Raw genomic sequence first — 16,225 nt, forward strand, 5'->3', positions numbered from 1 at the left:
GCATCCAGCGCTGCCCTTGGTCACAGCACCTCAAGGGAGATGCTCTGCAGAGCCTCACATGGAGACTGGGGCCGTCCTGCACCGACAGGACAGCTCAGGATGTGCTCAGGGCAAACGGGTCCCCCCAAAAGGCAGGAGGGAGGAGTCACGGCCCTCCCTGATTTCAGTGGGCACAGCCAGGACGGATGAAGGTCGCCTTAATAAGTGTCTCCCTCGGGCACCAGTGCCTGGTAACAGTCCCGGGCAGGAGCAGAGCTGCTCCGTGGCTGGCCCAGGGGCAAGCAGAGCAGCCCCAGCGGCAGGAGGGGCAAAGGAGCAGCCAGCCAGCACAGGCTGAGCCAGGGCACAGGGGGTTAACAGCCCCTTGACTCGCAGCAGCCGCAGCCGCCAAATTAGCTTTTTGCTGCCCTAATGGAAAACAATTCCCCAGCTCTCCTCTTCCCACTAAACCGCCTGAGCTCTGGATAATGACATTCCTGCATGTCCTTCACCCTGTGGCCACTCCACCCCCGTCAGCAGCCCGCGGCACCCCCTCTGCCGTGGGGACCCCACCGGGCTGAGCCCCCCGCTCAGCCCAGGGCCGGGGGTGCTGGGGGGTCCCCAGCCCGTGGGGTGATGAGGATTAGGGAGCAGGACGGACCGCGGCTGGCAGACAAGCAGCACTGGGGGGAGGCGACCGCCATCCCCACTCGCAGCGTGGTGCAGGATGTGACACGAGGGGCTCCCAGAGGTGACGGGTTTATTCCAGCATTCTGCCAGCGGCTGGGCAGCGGCGGAGAAGCCGCTCTATGGATTACAGCCTCCATCCTCAGCTCCCCGGCGGCTGCACACCGGTGCGGCCAGTGGTCCTCGGCTCCCCTGGGGACGAGCGACCACGCAGGGTCGGTGCTGGCTGCGCATCCTCTGCCCACCCGCAGGGAGGGCCGCGGCCAGGGAAGGGGACAGGGACCGGCCAGGGCCACCACTCCCCGCGCCGGGGCCAATGAGATCCCGCCCGGCCCCCTCGCCGCGCACCGCCCGCCCGTAAATAGGGGCAGGAGCGGGATCGGCTCCCGGAGCTCCCGGAGATGCTGCCCGGGACGGAGCCGCACCAGGCTCCCCGGAGGTCGCAGCGTGCGGATGTGCCCCGGCGGCGCTGAGCCCTGAGAAACTTCGCACTCCAGGGATGAGCAGCTCCGAGAGGCAGCGAGGCGCCCGCCCAGCCCGACACAGACACAGCCCGAGCGCCCCAGCCCCCCGGTGCTGATCGGCGGCGCCCAGCCGAGCCCCGGCAGCGCCCGGCCCCCGGCAGCGCAGGTACGAGGCAGCCTCGGGTGAGCCGCGGCACGGCCGGGCAGGGCGATGCCGCCCTTTGGGTCTCCTCAAGCCCCACGGCTGGAATCGGGATCCTCTTTCGCGGGGTGCAAAAGGGCGCCTGTGGATGCTTGGTAGAGCCAAGGCAGCGCTGAGGGAGAGACGAAAGACGGCGGCAGATTTTTCTCGCGTCTCATCGAGCCTGGCCGTGCCGCGGGGCTGTACGGAGGCTCCTGCCCGCCACAATGTCCTCGCCGGCGACCGCGGAGTCGGTGTGGCCGCGGGCGGCAAAGCTGTTCCTGCTGCTGCTCCAGCTGTGCGCCCCCCGAGCCTCCCCGCAGCCCCACCGCTGCCCCAACACCTGCATCTGCACCTCCGACCTGCTGAGCTGCAGCCGGCAGACGCTGCGGTGGGTGCCCCAGGCACTGCCGCCCACCACCACCACGCTAGACCTCAGCCACAACGCCCTCAGCCAGCTCCACGACCACTGGCTGGCCGCCCTCCCGCACCTCGAGGCCCTCCACATCAGCCACAACCAGATTCGGGACCTTTCTCCGCGGGCTTTCCACAACGCCTCCTTCCTGCGGCACCTGGACATGTCCTCCAACCACCTGCAAGCTGTGGAGAGGCACTACTTCGAGGCGCTGGTGAGCCTGGAGGAGCTGCTGCTCTACGACAACCACATCAAGCGGGTGGATGAAAATGCCTTTGCCAAGCTGAGCGATCTGAGGAAAGTCTACCTGAGCTGGAACAACCTGACCACCTTCCCCTTCCATGCTGTGCAGGGACTGGGAATCCATAAGCTCCGCACGCTGGACCTCTCCTCCAACAGCCTGAGCAGCATCCCCGTGGAGGTGCTGGCAGCTCTGCCCGAAAACATCGGCAATGGCTTGTACCTGCACAACAACCCCATCAGGTGCAGCTGCCAGCTCTACCTGATGCTTCAGCGCTGGAATCAGCGAGGTTTCAGCTCCGTGAAAGATTTCTCAGAGGAGCACACCTGCAAGGTGTCTGACCACGTGCCCCGGTCCCTGATCAAGTTCCTCAAGCACAGAGATATGTTTGAGAACTGCTCGGCGAGCACTGAAGACCCACACCTCTCGCACCTGGAGGTGGTGGTGGGCCAGCCCGTCCTGCTCGCCTGTAACAGCAGTAACAGCAGCCTGCCCCACGCTGCCAGCACCTCCATGTGGATCACCCCTCGCCACGAGCCCATCAAACACCCAGGGAACAGCAATCGCTCCCTGGAGGTCTATCGCAACGGCAGCCTGAGGATCGCCGCAGCCAAGCCCTGGCTCTCGGGGGTCTACGTGGGCTTGGCCATGAATAGCCCCTACAACTTCAGCAGGATGTGCGAGTTCAACGTGACCGTCCTCTACCCCAAGGCAGCTGGGGAGACCTTCAGCACTGGCCTCACGACCCTGCTGGGCTGCATCGTGAGCCTGGTGCTGGTGATCATCTACCTGTACCTGACGCCGTGCCGCTGCCTGGGCTGCTGCAGGAGGCCGGCGCCGCGGAGCCCCCCACAGGAGTGCAGCGCCCAGTCCTCCATCCTGAGCACCACTCCCCCGGCCACCGACGGGCCGCACCGCAAGGCCAGCGCCAACAAACATGTCGTGTTCCTGGAGCCCATCAGGGAGACACAGAACGGCAAGATCCGCCTGGCCCTCGGTGAGGACTTCCCCGACCCCAAGCACCCCAAGGTCCTGCAGCTCAAGTCGGACTCAGAGTCCATCAGCTCTGTCTTTTCTGACACCCCCATTGTATCTTAGTGGGACAGAGCTGGGAGCAGAGCAGAGGCCTCCTGAGAGCTGGTCTGCTCCATCTGCTGCTAGATCAGGATTATTGGGAATCCTGAATTCCTGGCTTGACCATGACCCACGGGAGTGACTGACATCACCCACAACTGCTTCAGCCACGGGCTCCTGGTGGGTTCTGGGCCACGGGCACATTGGTGCCCAGCACGAGCACCTTGCATAATCTGCTGGCAATGGCCTTGTTAGCACATTGGTAATGCTGATGAACCCAGCATGCTGGAGAAACACCCCTTCATTTGGGCACCTGCCCTTGCTAATGTGACACCAGGCCTGGGGGTCTGTCATGTCCCCAGGCAGGAGATGCCCAACCTGACATCACTGCCACAGACCCCCCAGGCAAAGGAATAGCTGTGACAAGTGGGACACTGTCCTGGCTCATGCCAGGTCCTCAGGATTGGTGATGCCACTGTCCTCTCCCAGCACGCGCCATCAGCATGTCATGGCTGAGAGCAGGGGAGTGTGACCCTGTCACAAACGGGGGTACACACCCCCACAGCCCTCCCCAGACATGGCCGTGCAGGAGGGATGGAGCTCAGCGCCCGACCAGCCACGCGGCCAAGCAAACCTTCCAAGCTTTTGCTTCCCGAGAAGCTGTAAATCATCCAGGCAGGACAAGGTGACGAGCCACAGCGCCCCAGCCCGCACTGCTCAGTGCCACCAAGGACACCGAAGTCCCCGATGCGCCACGCGCTCCCCGCTGCTTCTCCTTGAGGCGGACACGCTGCCCGAGCACAGCTATTTAGGCAGTAACCCAATCAGCCTATCGATAAATGTGAGTAATCCTCCCCTCTCCTGGGCCGTAATTCTCTAGTTCCATTGGAATAAAAATGCCTATTTTTTTAAGCTCACGCTAGGCTGAGTGTCTCCTTGCCCTTGCAGCAATGTGCAGCTCACGGGCACAGCGGTGGAAGGCTGAGGGAGCCCTGAATTCCTGCAGGCCTGGCACAGGGAGCATCCTGTTCCCATCAAATGGCCTTCAGGTGGCCTTGGCAAGGGGGTTAAATGTGCTGCTGGTGTGCTGCTGGTGAGAGAGAAGCACACAGTGGTTTGTCCTTGGGAGGGCAGGGCCCCTAAATGATGCCTGGGAGCTGGGGAAGGAGCAGCACTGACTGACAAAAGGGCACATCCAGACCCCAAAAGGAACAAGCAGGCTTTTAGATACAGGGGAAAGAAACCACTAGGGATGGGATATGCCTTTGGCAAAGCCCTGGTGCTCCCTGCAGATGGAGCCCCCCCATTCATTTCACCTACACTGCCTTCCCTGGCACCCACTCTTCCCTCTTCCTGAAACAGGGAGTGGTTCTGTCCCCCCAACATGCTTGTCTGATCCCACAGAGGGCTAAGGGTATCCTACCCCTCTGCCAGCCACCAGTGTCCCATCCACAGCTGGAGCAGGAGCGTGTGGCCATCACATGCAGCACAGGGGGGACCAGGACCCTTCAGACACCTGCAGCCCCCTCCCATGGCTGAGCTCTGGTCCCAGGAACTGCTGGCAGCCCGGTGACTGGCAGGAGGGGAAGAACCCTGTGGCATTGGGACCACACTAGCACACATCCTCTCAACTTCTCTGCCTAGGAAACAAGCAGCTTTCTTCCCAGCAAAACATCAACTTTGTGCCCAAATAAATTGTCAATTTTCCTCCCCCCATCCAGGGAGGGGTGAGTGCCTGGGAGAGCAGCTCTCCTGAGGCAGCCTGGCCTTCCAGGCCGCTCCTGCCGTGCCTTTGTGCAGCTCCTGCCCCGCGGCAGCCGGGGGTGACAGATGCACAGCGACAGCCCCGCTGGCCGTGCCCTCGCTGGCCCTGTCACCTCGTGTTTGTGCAGTGTCCTGACGGGCCAGGCCGCCGTGCCAGCCACACGGGGGCTGCCGAGGTGTGGCAGTGTCAGACTCAGAGGTGAGTGGCACCTTGAGGGTGGAGCCGAGGTGCTGCCATCACCCCTGGCTGATGGCAGGGATCCCATGGGAGGGAAGGTCTGAATTTAACCTGGGAATGTCTGGGAAAAGGAGAGACCCAGCTGACTGCAGCCAGGCTCAGGCAGAGCATGTGCCACCTCTAAGCACACCTTCCTCCAGAAGGAAAGATGAAGTGCTGCTCTGGGCCCCAGCACCCAGAGTGGGTGTTACTCACCCTTTATCACCATTCTTGTCTGTCTCCCCAAAAATCTTCCCCTTCCCCACTGCCAACACCAGGCATTAGTGCTCCTGCAAACCTGCATCCTCAGCTGAGGATAAGGACTGAAGATTGGGGAAAGCTCAGGGAGTGTAAGAAAAGCTCCCAGGGGCCTTTCCAGGGACACATCAGCCTGGAAGAGCCCAGAAGAGCTCTCCTAGGCTGGCTGCAATTCTCTATCCCTTCAGGAAAGCTGAGGCTTGTTCTCCAGGGCCTTCCTCTGAGATTTGTATCCGTGCTGCCCTCAAGGGATCCCTCTGCCTCTCCCCAGGAAAGTCCTGCTGCTGCTTTTCACACGTTCCTGGTGCTCAGGAAGGATCCCACACCACCACACTGCTCCAATGAGCACTGGGAGGTGGTTTGAACTGTTCATTAAGCAGCCTGAAAGGCAGAACATCTCAGCAAGGAAAAACAGCCAGGAGCAAAGCCTCTCTGACAGGCAGGAGCTGGGAAACCTAATGGATCTTCCCCAAGGAATTCACTGTCCTCTCCTGGCAGCCACCTCCACCATTACAGCCCTGGCCCCCTGCCAAACCTCCCTCCTGCTCCTGGACTCTGCAGGGCAAAGGAATGGGTCAGCAAAATCTGCCTGGCCCTGGCACACAGGGACCTGTGCCAGCGTGTGTGGGGACAAGGATGGCTCTGGGATAAGGATGGCTTTGGGATAAGGACTGGCTTTGGGATAGGGAGGGCTCTGGGATAAGGACTGGCTTTGGGATAAGGACTGGCCTTGGGATAAGGATGGCTCTGGGATAAGGATGGTTTTGGGATAAGGACTGGCCTTGGGATAAGGGCTGGCCTTGGGATAAGGGCTGGCCTTGGGATAAGGACTGGCTCTGGGATAAGGATGGCTCTGGGATAAGGATGGCTTTGGGGTAAGGACTGGCTTTGGGGACCAGTGTCCAACACTGCCTCCTGTCTCCTCTGGCACCTCACACCTCAGCCAGGACAATGGGGGAGCACTGACTGCCAGTCCCATCCTGTCCCCTATCACCAAGGATGGACACGGCAGGGCCTGGATCCTTCCCTTATGATGCTCACAGTTTTCCAGAGAGCTCAAATCAGCAAGGCTGCTCCAGCCTCCCAGCATGTGCCTGGCAGCCCCAAGGGGCTGGGAGAGCCCTGGCAGTCCCATCACTCAGGATGCAGCACTTGGAGCTGGCAGCTTGTGAAACACTGACCACACTCCTTTTTTAACCCAAGGAGCAGAGCAGTGGCCCTGCCCTGACACAACCCAGCCCATTTCCACTCTGGGATGGCCTCTCACTTCCCACAAAGGCAGTCCTGGTTACAGCCTGCCCTCACACCCAGGAGAGCACAGCCTCACCTCAGGGCCTCACTCCTTCCCCTGCCTCTTACCAGGATCTGACACCAGCTCTGGCCAGCACTGCTCCATTAGCTCACTCTCAAAGAGGCTTAATAGAAAATCTGCTCAATTATTTAGCAAGCAGACAAAGAGAGGGCTGATACTGCCTGAAGACAGCCAGGGTCTGTGGTGTGGATCCAGCCCAGCTCCTGGCTCAGCCTGGCAGATCTCCTCTCCTCCCTGCTCAGTCATTAAGGCTGCAGAGGGAGCAAAGGGGCAAAGGGACATCCTTGCCCTCGGCCCTGCCAGCCCCTGGCACTCCCAGTGCTGCTCTCAGAGCTGAGGGTGGGAGGAGGCACTCCCCAGGAGCAGCACAGCCCATCCTGCCCGAGCCAGGGAGGAAATGCACCTCTGCTCCCTCAAAAGCACAGCCTGCTCCATCCAGGGACCACGGGGATGATGGATCAGCTCTCCCCACAGCCCAGCCTGGGCAATGCTCCCTTTCCTTGTGCTTTAATGGCTCTGCTTGATGCCAGGAGTCCTCAGCAGGAGGACTCAATGCCTGGATGAGTGTCCTGTGCTGGGAAAGGAGCAGCTGAGGCATCTGATTGCAGCCTGAGAACACGACTGGATGAGCTGGCAGGGCCCTGGCTCTCACTTACTGAACTTCCCCACTGCAATGTTCTCGTCCCATAAATGAGAGTTCATTCCTTCAGCACCAGATGAGCCCATTCCCCATGTCCCAGATGTTTGCAGCACCTTCCAACCAAGGGCCTGGCACAGTGTCTGCTTACTGGGTTAGAGGCAACCAGAAAATGCACAGCCAAGGCAAGGAGGTCTCCCAGGGTCCTGTCCCTGCCCTCATTCTCTGGGGCACAGCCTCCTCACAGGGATCCAGTCAGGGTCACCCTGTCCCTGGTAATTCCCACAGGGACGTTCCTACATGCAAATGTGGGTTGGAAAATCTCTCTGTTAATGATTTCTCTCAATCTGGGAGTTACCAAATGGCGCCTGGGAGAGATTTCTACCAGCTTGCAGCACTGCCCAGGCTGAGTGCTTCTGGGGAAGGACTAAAGCCTGTCCTATTATCCTGCTTGCTGCACCGAGAAAGGAAAAAGGAAAGCTGTGTACAGATGAGTTGATGTGAATGGGTCTGCTCTGGAGAGCCTGGTTACACACAGGACCCTTTAAATCATTTCAGCCATGGCAATCATCTCTCATGAGAGTGTGAATAGAAAGGTCTGAATTCTCCTGTTCCATTCCTTACTCTTGCACCTGGATACACAGGCTTCCATTGCTGTGCTCTGGGCCAGGCACCATGGACAGGCACCATTCCCTGGGTTTTGGGTGATTCCTACCCCAGCTGTACCTCCCAGGTTTCAGCAGCCTGTGGTGATGGTGCCTTGGACAGAGGATGAAAGCAGGGCTAAGCAGAAAAGCCTCAGTGTTTTGGTTCTGTCCATCCCACCTCTGTTTGCCATTTCCCAGTGTGGCTGCACAGAGCAGGACAGCTCTGTAATAGGGGTGCAACACCCAGGCCTCAGTTCAGAGTGCTGCCAAGGGTGTGGGGGCTCAGTGATCCCTTCCCCTGACACTGCCTGTGATCTCTGCCTGGTCTCTGCCATCCCCTCTGCTCACTAGAGGGTCTCCACACTGCCTGCCTTGGTTCTTTTGTCTTGATTGACCTCAGTGGCTCCCCTGCAACATTTGCTTGCCTTTTATAGATCACTGACATGTCAAACCTCAGGTTTAGTGATGGCTTTGCAAAATCACACAGAAGAATTTTGCTTCATGGATATTTTTCCCTGGGCTTCCTCCTGTTCCACCTTCTGCTTCTCTGCTCACTCAGGTCCACCTTAAGGACACGATGCTTTTCACACATCATTCCACTATTTTGCATTTATTTCTCCTTTCCAGAGCTCAGGGAAGTGACTACAAAGCCCTTGAACATCAGAGACTTGCCAGTTCCCTGGAGCACAGTGTCTCTGGTTTGTGATGGTGCAGCCTGAGGCATGAAGGATGCTGTTGGCACACAGGGGACAGTGCCTCTTGGTGATGACACTGCCTGCCTGGAATTCACAAACCCAAAGCACAACAGGCTTTTCAGGGGAAGAACAGTCTGGAAGCTTTCTGTCTCTTCAGGACTCCCTGCAGGCTAGGAAGGATGTGACTGATATCCCACTGCCATCTTCCCAGTGCTCTTTGGAGTGTGATAAACTGAGGAACAATCCTTCCACTTCCCCATTTTGAGCTGACAAGTGACCTGACCTGGGACACATGCTCAATGGAGAGACAGGCAGGGAAGGACTTCTCATGCTGGCATGCAGGGAAGGGTTTTATCACTTCTCCCTTCCCTTCAGGAAGAAGTGTCTAGTTGTGGCAGCAAATTCATGATGTTTGCCCTTTCCACAGAGCAAGGCTCTGAGGGCAAGCAAAACCCACCTCTGTTCAGAGCCCAGAAAGGCCACTGATCAATGCCCTTGTGCCCAGGTTCTGCCACTGTCACACTTGGGGCTGTAAGAGTGGTGCAGCAGCCACGGGAGGCAGGTTATAATTAGATATATTTGTGTACATCTTTGAGTCCTTGAGAGAAGGAGCTGAAAGAGTGGCTGCAGGGCTGAGCTGCTCGGCCAGCTGGGACTCTGCTCCCTGCAAAGCCAGACACTATTGTGTGCTCCAAACATGAAAACAAGCAGGGTGTGCAGCACAGACAGAACAGCCCCATCTCCCACAGCAGCCTGCAGCAAACAGTGACCAGGCAAAACACCTGCAAATGACACTGGGAGACAGCAAGGGCCGGGCTGCAGAGTGTCTGAATAAGTCTATTTGCAGTGCTCAGTACAAGCAGACACAGACACATAAATGATCAGGTCAGCTGTGGCTTTGTCCAGCCACAACACTCCCCTAGTGCTGCCTCTCTGAATAATTGGCTACTGTGAAGACAAGATTTGTTTAATCTTAAAATCAGCATCACCCAAGTGCCGGGAGAAGACTTGTCTCGCCTTTGTGTGAGGTGACCATCTCACAGGTCTGGGCAGCCAGAGAGCTCTGCACACATTGGGATGCCTTCCTAAGAGGGGCCCAGGGTGAAGGAGCTCCAATGAGCTCCCCTCCAGCCATCCCTGTGTGCTGCAGCACTGTGATGTGTCACCACATCAGCACAGCCCTGTCACACGCAGCACCCACACCTTCCCCCAGCAGCTGTCCTGTCACACAGTGCCAGCCCCATCCCAAGGAGGAAGGTGCACATGTGCTGGCAGTACAGCATCTCACAGCCACCTTTTACAAGGGTTTTCCACCACAGCCACCTCTCACAAGGGTTTTCCACCATAGCCACCTCTCACAAGGGTTTTCCACCACCACAGGAAGGAGCTTTGCACCCAGCAGTAGCAAGACTGGGAATGTGGCTCTTTGGTTTCTGCCTGCTCCACACTCATCAGCTTCACCTCACTTTAGTCTCCATACCCCATGCTGCTCCTGCAACACCTCCCATGCCCCACTGCAGCACCCAGAGCAGTACCACACACAGAGACCCCGTGCTTTGGAAGGCAAAAGGCACTCACCCCTGAACATCAGTGTCCACCAGCAGCCGGACCAGGATCCCTGTCACAGCCACAAGGATTGGGTAATGGTCCACGCTCTCCAGCCCTGTGGGAGCAAAAGGGAAAGGTCAGAGCTTCTGTCACTGTGTGACAGGCAGAGCAGGCAGGTGTGAGGTCTGATCCCACCCAGCTCTGCACTAACCCTCAGCCCAAGGCACCTCTCCCTCCCTCCCCAAGGCACACTCCCACAGAGGGCACTCACTCACCTGGCAGACGGAGGTTGACCACTCTGTCAAACAAGTTCCTCTCAGCTGTCACACGATTCAGCACCTGGTTCAGGAGCTGTGGAGGGAAAAGCAGAGAGGGTTTGTATTTTCTGGACGGGCCTTCCTGTGAGCAGCATCCGAAGAGCTTTGGGGCAGCATGTCCCTATAGTCTGGACTCAGTGCCTGAGAGCTGGTGGATGCACAGCGGGAGGTTCACAGCACACACCTAGCTTGGCCCTGGCATGGAAGGACTGGTACCACATCACAGTGGTTGTACCAAACCAAAACCTCCCAGACAAGAGTCAGTCTGAGGTCAAGACACCTGAATGTCACCTCCCACCTCAATCTGAATTCCCACCTGCAGAAGCTGAGCTACTTCTGCAGAGAAAAGCCCCTGGCAAGCAGAAGCCACAGTCCCCAGGACAGCCAGAGCCTGTGAAGGGTGAGCTGGCAGCCCTGGGCAGAAGCAGAGTCAGCAGGGTGAAGCACAGCCCAGGTCCTGCCCTGCCTGGAGCTGGCAGCAGGATGGACCTACAGCTCTGAAGCATGGGGTGAGTGCAGAGAGCAACTGCAGAGATGGAATCAGCTGTGACCACAATTCATTAGCCACCATTAGCTCTCACCCAAACCCCCAGTGGGACAAGCAGGGACTGTTCCAGGCTTGAAGAACTGCTGCAAGCTGAGCTCCATCTCTAAAATGCAAAATCCCTCTTCCTGCTGCCCCAATGCACAATAGCAGAACATTGCACCCCTCTGTGGGCCTGGTCAGTGCTGGGGCATGGCTTCATAACAGCAGCAGGAAAGCAAGGAGGAAGCTGCAGCACCCCACTCTCTGCTGCACATTCCCCAGCTTGCCAAAGCCACCTGCTAAGGGCCTCTCACTTTCCTCCTCACTCAGCTGAGCACTTCCCTCATGATTATGGTACCAGACCCTGCTACCTCTTGCTCTGTTTCATCTGCTCAGAGCCCTGAGCCCAAAGATGAACCTCTGTGGTACTGCCAAGGTACATCTGACTGCTCTGCACCAACCCAGTGTGTACAAGGGCAGGCTGCCCTCAGGGCTCTCCAGGATTGCTCATGCTTTAGAAAATAAATGAATTTACTGAAGCCTAAGGGGTGCTGTGAGTTGGAATGGGGCTGTCCCAGTCACTGTGGCAGGAAAGTGGAGACATTTAGCACCAAATTCTAGGACTGAAGGATAAAGGACCAAGATGCCTGCCCAAACACTGGAGTGTGTGCCCTGTGAAACCAGCTACACTCTCCACAGCTCCTTACCCAGATATATCACACCTTCTCTCCACATTTCATGGCACTGCTTGTCACAGGAGAATTCAGCATTTACTGGCCCCTCGTAAGGAAGATTTAAGCAGCTGTCACCCTCCCTCCCAGCAGAGGTACAAATCAGCTGTGACCAGAGCAGTTGCAAAGGAGGGGAGCAGTTGATATGCAGAGATTTTAGGGCTATTCAGAGATTTTAGCGATATTCAGAGATTTTAGGGAACACCACCTGTTCTGCAGCACCTCTAAGAACTACAGCACTTGCAAGAGGAGCCCCTGGTTCAGCACACATCCACAGGGAGGGCAGAGGGGTCCCCACGCCCCTCCAGATGCTGCTTCTCCACACAAGAGGGTACCTGGGCGAGCCTGCGGAGCAGCAGCTCTGAGGAGGGGCGGTTCCAGTCGAGGAAGATCTCTGGGGCCAGTGTGACAGTCATTTCCAGCACCCTGAGCAGGCTCACCGACAGGTCAAAGCAGGTGGCACACACCTTCAGCTGCCTGCTGTCCACAAAGTTCCTCTCCAGGCGCTCTGCTGCCTGCTGGATCTGCCAAGCAACGGAGACAGCTTCAAAAGGAGCCCCTTCCCAAAGGAGGGCTGCCACCCCCAGCCCAGTGAGTTGTGCCCTGAGCCCCTGTGTGTGCAGGGCACAGCACCCATGGAGTGCTGCAGCCCACAGCCCTGGGCACACCCACCTCCTGGATCATGCCAATGAACTCAGAGAAGGCCCAGTTGAGCTGGTTCAGGACGCTGTTGAGGAAGCTGGGGGCCAGGTCCCGGTCGCTGCGGAGCAGGTCTGCCATGTGCCGCTGCAGCAGGGTGGAGGGACACGGCTCTGAAACCACACAGACACAGCTTCAGGGCCTGGGCACAGGGCAGCCACGAGCCAGGGGCAAGGGCAGGCTGAGAGACCAGCCCTGGGCTTGGGAAGTGTTGGCTTGTGCCTTACTAATCCTGCTGGGCTGATTTGCCCCCAAGCAGGCAGCAGGGGCAGATAGCTCAGTCCTTCACAGGGACAGAGCATCCAAGTACCCAGGCTGCTCTCAGCCCCTGGCTACCTTAGCAAGCCCAATGGTTATCAGCTCTTTAGTGATTATCAGCTCCCTTAGGATTCCAGCTCTTTGCTTGCTAAGGTGCCCAGGCTAGTGGGGAAGCAGATGTGAGAGAGGAGAAGAAAAATGTCCTGGGGTTCCACAGTGATGGTTTTATTGAGGGGTCTGTGAAGGGTTCCAGTGATGGCTTCTCTAACCAGAATGGGCTAAACCAGCCCTTTTTATGGGGTATGAGGGGATCCAAACTTGTCCAATAGTAGGGGTTAAGGAAAAGTAACCTGTGGGGTTACAGAGATAAGTTGGGGTCTGAAAGGTGGAAGAGAGGGGCTTCTTTTGCTATTTCATCGTGATTTAGCAATTCCTATAGTTAAGCCTTGGCCCCCCATGGGGCCCTAGCCAGCTCAGAGCTTGCTACACCTTTCAGTAAGCAGACATGGCAGGACACTGGGAGCTGGCACAAGGACTATTCTGAGCAGAGATCGTGCCTGTTGGGCCTCCCAGCACTTCTTTCCAATGCCAACCTGAATTAGGCAGGGAAGAGCCCTCTGTGCTTGCTGCTGCCCACATGCACAGGAGCACTGCCCTGCAGCTCAGCATCCCTCTTGCTCAGCTCTGCAGAGGCCCATGGTCAGCTCAGCATTAATTGCTCCTGATACCAGTGTGGCAGCAGCTGCCTGGAGCCAGCACAGCCTCACATAGCTGTGCCTGTCTGCCTGTGTGTGGGGAGGAAGGTATCCAGTAAATCCCACTCCTGAGAGGCTTCTGTAGGGAGCTGAGGCTGGTTCTGCCCTTAGCAGGCTCAGGCAGAGCTGCCCACACTCCCCAGCCAGGTTCAGCCCAAGCACAGACACATCCCCTCGGTTTTGTGGCATCTCGTTTCTGGACTTCCTCATTATCAAGACCACAGATGAGGTGAGGCCCAGCATCTGGGAAGCGCAGTCAAGGCTGTGTGGGACACCAGCCCCCATGGATGGGCAGGGAAAAGAAGGGGGCACAAATGGGACAGATGCTGCTCACCAGCAGAAGGACCCACTGTCAGCAAGAGGCTCACAGAACATTCAGCACTACAAGGGAAGGGTATTGGAGCTCACCCCAAAACTCAGGGCTTGGAAAGAGAAATCAGCAGATTTACCAGCTATAGGGAAAAACCCCAATCTAATCACATTTTCCTCTACTAGAGGCTATTAGAAACAGCAGGTGGAAACCCTGGCAGCACCAGGAGTGCCATGCCTGGAGGAACAAGCTGTGCTGTGACTGCAGAAGCTCTCTGGGGTTGCAGCCTTCTTGAAGGGCCAGCGTGGCAAAGCAAACACAGCACAATTTCCACCACATCCACAGGGATCAAGGAGCAAGGCATAACTACAGGCAGATTGCTAGCTGGGATTAGCAAAGCCAGGGAGGGATGACAGGAGGCTGTCATCTGAAATGGAAACAGGACAAATTATTCTGTGAATACCCACTAGCAAGTGCAGTGAACTTCTGTTATTATGGAGGGCACTCACTGAATCTCACAGTGCATAATAACCCCAAGCAGGCCAGTGCCCCAGCTTTGATCCTGCCTAAAAGCTCATTTTTGGGAGGGATTTCATCACAACAAATGTCTTTGATGTCCTGCTCCCACCCACATGTACTTTCCCAGCCTTTGGCTACACGTGGCTCAGGGACAGGCCAAGCCAGACATCCTTTTTACATATTTATTGCTCCTCTGGGGATTTCTTGCCCAGAGTCCTCTGAAACTGTGTAAGCCTTTAGCATTAAACATGTCTCAGAGCAACATTCCACAGTTCAGCTGTGTGTAGCAGGAGGAATTCAGATTGGAGCTTGGCTCCTACTCGCTTTATTTGTTAATATTTATTCTCAGTAACCCCTTCCTTCTGGTGGTAGAGACAGCAAGATGCTCCTCTCCAGTCACTTCCTCCAGCAAGCTGTGATTCCATATCCTCATGACAGTCCTTTGTACAGGATCAGCCCCAGGCAGTGCAGTTTCTCCCATTGAAACTGTCCCATCTTTGTCCCTTTTGCCACACCTCCCTGAAGCCCAACACCTCTCCCAGGTTTTCCTTGGAGAGGTGCAGTCAGAGGCACACACAGCATCCAAACCACAACCACGTGGCAGATTTGCACAAAGGCATAATGTGGTTTTGGTTTTGTTCTGGTTTGCTTTCCTCACAATTCCTGTTGTGTAATTCATCCTTGGACTGAACATCAAGCTGCTCTTCTCTAAAAGATTACAATAGGTTGTCAGTTCAAGGATAACCCTCAGGAACTGTCCTGAGGCACAAGAGAAGCCCAGGAGTCAATGCTGGGGCAAACCTTGACTTCTCTGTCAGTGATGGGTGAAGGGGCACAGCACACTCTTACTCCACCTCTCTACACTTGGTGATGCTGAATTCTATCCATGTTTTCTCTCCCAGTCATTCAGAATTGAAAAGTCTTCTTAACAGGGTTAAGTTTTCAGTGCCTTCTTTTCCCAGCCTCCCTTCAGCATGTAAAAACTGCTTTTTGTTAAAACTGCTGATGTGTTAGTCCCTTTCCAGCCTTCAAGCACCAAAGCAGTTCTAGGCAGAGATCACCACTCCTCATGGAGGAACTCTGCCTGTTGTCCTGCTGGTCTGCTGCCAAAGCCTCTTTTACTAACACTGCAAGTCAGGACAGATTCCAGGATGAGCTGCCCAGCCAAAGTCTACCTCATTTGAAGGCAGCTTTGGGTTTTTGAAGGATGGCCCCATGCTTGTAATAACTTGCTTTATCCTGATTTTTAGTCAATGACTATTTCCTCATAGTCTTTTTTCAAAGAGTGGTGTGATTCTGCAATTCTGGGTCCTTAAATACTTTTCCTGGTGCTGGCAGACTGTGCCAGACTATAAGAGCATTGAAAACTGGTGCCTTTTGTCAAACCTCTCCACAGGTAAATAGGTTTATTGAAGGTTTTAAACCTAACACCAGGAAACAATTATTTCCTTGGCTTTTGTTGATCCCAAGAGGATTCTGAATCTAAAGATGCTAAGATCACTGCTACTCTTTGAAAGCAATGTAAGGAACAAGCCCTGGAACACAGCACAAACAGCTTCACTCCTTGCACAAGTTCCCAGAAGAGGTAATTATTACTGGTATGCAAACCCCAGTCCTGGTGCTGTGCCCATCTTTATTTGCAATATTTCATCTCTGCTGGGACATTCTCACCCACCTGAGTTACCACTGCCCTCCTGGGCAATGCCACATGCCTTATGTGCCACTGCAGGCAGGGATGGCATTTCACAGGGAGCCTGTGGATACTCAGTGACGGGGAAACTATCTTGATCCTGGCACTAGGAAGTCATCAATGCTTCAAAATCTGCACCTCCCTAACACAAAAGCCACTCAATCAAGGCTTAGCCTGCATTATGGCAGATAAGCATCAGTCATTGGAACATAAATTGGCAGTTTTTCAAGGCCAGAAGTTTTGACCTCAATATATTTAATGTGGGCAACAGAGCATGGAACCAAGGGATTGGAGATACATC

General features: G+C 56.2%; 2 protein-coding genes across 3 annotated transcripts in view; one reads left to right on the forward strand and one right to left on the reverse strand.

Moving 5' to 3' along the window:
• RNF123 (ring finger protein 123) overlaps positions 1-16,225 on the reverse strand; it is a 47,348-nt gene that overhangs the window by 1,556 nt on the left and 29,567 nt on the right. For both annotated transcript variants that reach the window (XM_059480258.1, XM_059480257.1), the window contains 4 exons: positions 12,366-12,505; positions 12,029-12,217; positions 10,395-10,470; positions 10,150-10,234 (listed from right to left, as the gene is read on the reverse strand). In XM_059480258.1, the coding sequence (XP_059336241.1) occupies positions 10,150-10,234; positions 10,395-10,470; positions 12,029-12,217; positions 12,366-12,505 (490 nt within the window). The remainder of the gene's footprint in view (positions 1-10,149; positions 10,235-10,394; positions 10,471-12,028; positions 12,218-12,365; positions 12,506-16,225) is intronic.
• AMIGO3 (adhesion molecule with Ig like domain 3) lies at positions 1,299-3,936 on the forward strand. Its single transcript, XM_059480259.1, has one exon. The coding sequence runs from the start codon at positions 1,539-1,541 to the stop codon at positions 3,063-3,065; it is 1,527 nt and encodes a 508-aa protein (XP_059336242.1). The 5' UTR covers positions 1,299-1,538; the 3' UTR covers positions 3,066-3,936.

This window comes from Ammospiza nelsoni, chromosome 11 (assembly GCF_027579445.1).
Source record: "Ammospiza nelsoni isolate bAmmNel1 chromosome 11, bAmmNel1.pri, whole genome shotgun sequence".
NCBI lineage: Eukaryota > Metazoa > Chordata > Aves > Passeriformes > Passerellidae > Ammospiza > Ammospiza nelsoni.